Genomic DNA, 2,418 nt, shown 5'->3' on the forward strand with positions numbered 1-2,418 from the left:
CAAAATTTCCACTCATTTCCTTCTTTATTTTTCTAAAATTTTACCGGTGAGTGTGTTAAATAATGAGGCACTAAAAGAGAATGACTCTCCCCAGACACAACAGAATATGCTTCAACACACGAACTCACATAAAGAATCTTGCAAACCAAATCCCAAAACGAAATCCATGCACACATATATATATATCGTTGGTAAAACAAAAATTGGAAAAAGAAGCAGACTGCAAGTTATAGAGCAGTATATTATATAAATAAAGTTAGGTAAGACCGGTTTATCCCATAACTTTATATATGAAGAAACGTACACGTAGGACAGTGTGTTTGTGTGGGTGTTCATTTCTGCACTTGTTTACACCGGGCTAAAGATCAGTGGTGGATGTTGTTTATGATGTGTCCTTTATGTCTCGTAACGTAGCGCTTCGAAAAATAGAATCGTTAAAATGAAGTGTCAGAGTAGTTATCATCCACAAAAGGAAACAAAAAACAATTCCCTTCTCCCTCCTCCTTCCACAAATCCCGTCGAAATGATTTTTTTATTTACCATAACGGTAAAAACAAAGAGAAGACTGACAAAGGGGTCGGGGGATCGAATGAAATAACAAGATTAATTAAAGGTTTTATGATGATATATAACAAACGGATGATAATGATGGAGTGTGGGACGAGTGTGACCCCACAAACCACGTTCCACCACTGATCCCTTTATGGGACTTTTATGTTCGCCCTTAAGCAGGTTCATTCACTCTCAACATGCTTGTCACTTTCTTCCGTCTTTTCTCGTATATACCGATTAGCAAGCGTTTCCTCTCCAGCCTTATTTTTCTTTTGACTGCTCCAGTATGACCGCAACGCAACGACAAACCACTAAAAACATGTTTGTACCATTGTGTATGTGTGTGTCGTATAATTGACTATAAAGTGTAATAATTGACTATAAAATGTAATAAACGTCTCTATGACGTAAACAATAGAAACGAGGAAAATTGCGTTGGTTTACGTCGACAATCAGTGAATATAAATAGTCAAACATTTTGGACACAACCCTTCGTCTCCGGCGTTAAAGGTTTCTGATGTCCCTCTTTTGTTTCCTGTTTGGTGCAGGGACAAGATGCTTAACCGCTGTTGTGCTCACTTTGGGGGGGGGGGGGCATCGTAATATTGTGAATGCAGTGAGTCATGCTGTGAAACCTAAAAGCCCTCGTAACGCATCATCGAATCCATAAACAAGAGAGATATGTTATTGTTAAACAAGCTCGTATACACACACTCACGCACACCTACACAATGAAGTGTTACTATAGTTTAGGGCCCATGTCAGTCCTGATCGAGTAAATCTGTGATCAAAATCATTCCGGCCTTGACCTTCTTGCCTTTTTGAGCACTTCGCCCAACACGTACTGGAATGATTTGAGGGACATTTGACTATTATTCTTTGTAAGTCAGACGATTATTAAAAGGCTCCCGTCCCGTGTCGGCTTAAATCAAAACATGTGTATTTCAAATCCTTTCTGTTTAATAGCACATGGGGGAATCCTACTTTAAACATGTGGTAAGAATGATCGTGGTGTTATATGTAATTATGATATAACGTAGGTTTGTCTTTCTCTGTGAGAGAGAGGGAGAGAGAGTAGGTACTTCATTTCAGGCATTTACGTGGGACAGTAATTCAACCTCAGTCAAATTTCTTCTCTTGCCCCTCCCCTCGGGAGATAGAAGACAAAGTCCAACATGGCAACGTCAGAACTTGAAGACGTGAAGTACTAAACTTTGGACACCGTAATATGGCTCTGCAAAAATCTGCACCTTCTCCACCACCACCACCATATAAGTGGAAACTCTTCGTGGACGTCTACCTCCTAGAAATAGCAGCCAAATCACATTGACAAGTGTATTAATTTGATTTACCATCCATATTTATATATAAAATACTACAATTAGCTGTCATTTTTGATGGCACAGGGTCAGCTAGTTGCTACTATTATAATCATCATCTCTGCAAGGCAGTGAGCTGGCAGAATCATGCCAGGCAAAATACTTAGTTGTACTTCATCTGTCCTTAATTTCTAAGTCCAAATTCTGCCCTGGTCAACTTCAACTTTCATCCTTTCAAGGTGGATAAAATAAGTACCCGAAATTGCTGGCCTTGTGCTTAAACTTTAAACTATTACCATCCTCATCCCACACACCCCCAACATACCATTTGTAGCCCCCAAAAATAAAATGTTTTTTTTTTAATTTTTGTTTTGCAGCTGCTGGTCTTTATTACCTTGCCGAACTGGTGGAGGAGTACACAGTTTTTACAGCTAGAATAATCAAATACATGATATTTGTAAGTTGATTTTTGCTAAACATCATCCATTATTCATCTGTTATTGTTTCTTTTCACCACTGTTGGTAGTGGTGGTGGTGGTGGTGGTGG

The 2,418-nt window shown here is 39.0% G+C and overlaps 1 protein-coding gene across 1 annotated transcript in view; it reads left to right on the plus strand.

Annotated features, from left to right (window-relative positions):
• Window positions 1-2,418, plus strand: part of LOC106882080 (protein TEX261) — a 7,008-nt gene that overhangs the window by 877 nt on the left and 3,713 nt on the right. The window contains exon 2 of the mRNA XM_014932641.2: window positions 2,249-2,328. Within this exon, the coding sequence (XP_014788127.1) occupies window positions 2,249-2,328 (80 nt within the window). The remainder of the gene's footprint in view (window positions 1-2,248; window positions 2,329-2,418) is intronic.

This window comes from Octopus bimaculoides, chromosome 14, assembly GCF_001194135.2.
Source record: "Octopus bimaculoides isolate UCB-OBI-ISO-001 chromosome 14, ASM119413v2, whole genome shotgun sequence".
Classification (NCBI taxonomy): Eukaryota; Metazoa; Mollusca; class Cephalopoda; order Octopoda; family Octopodidae; genus Octopus; species Octopus bimaculoides.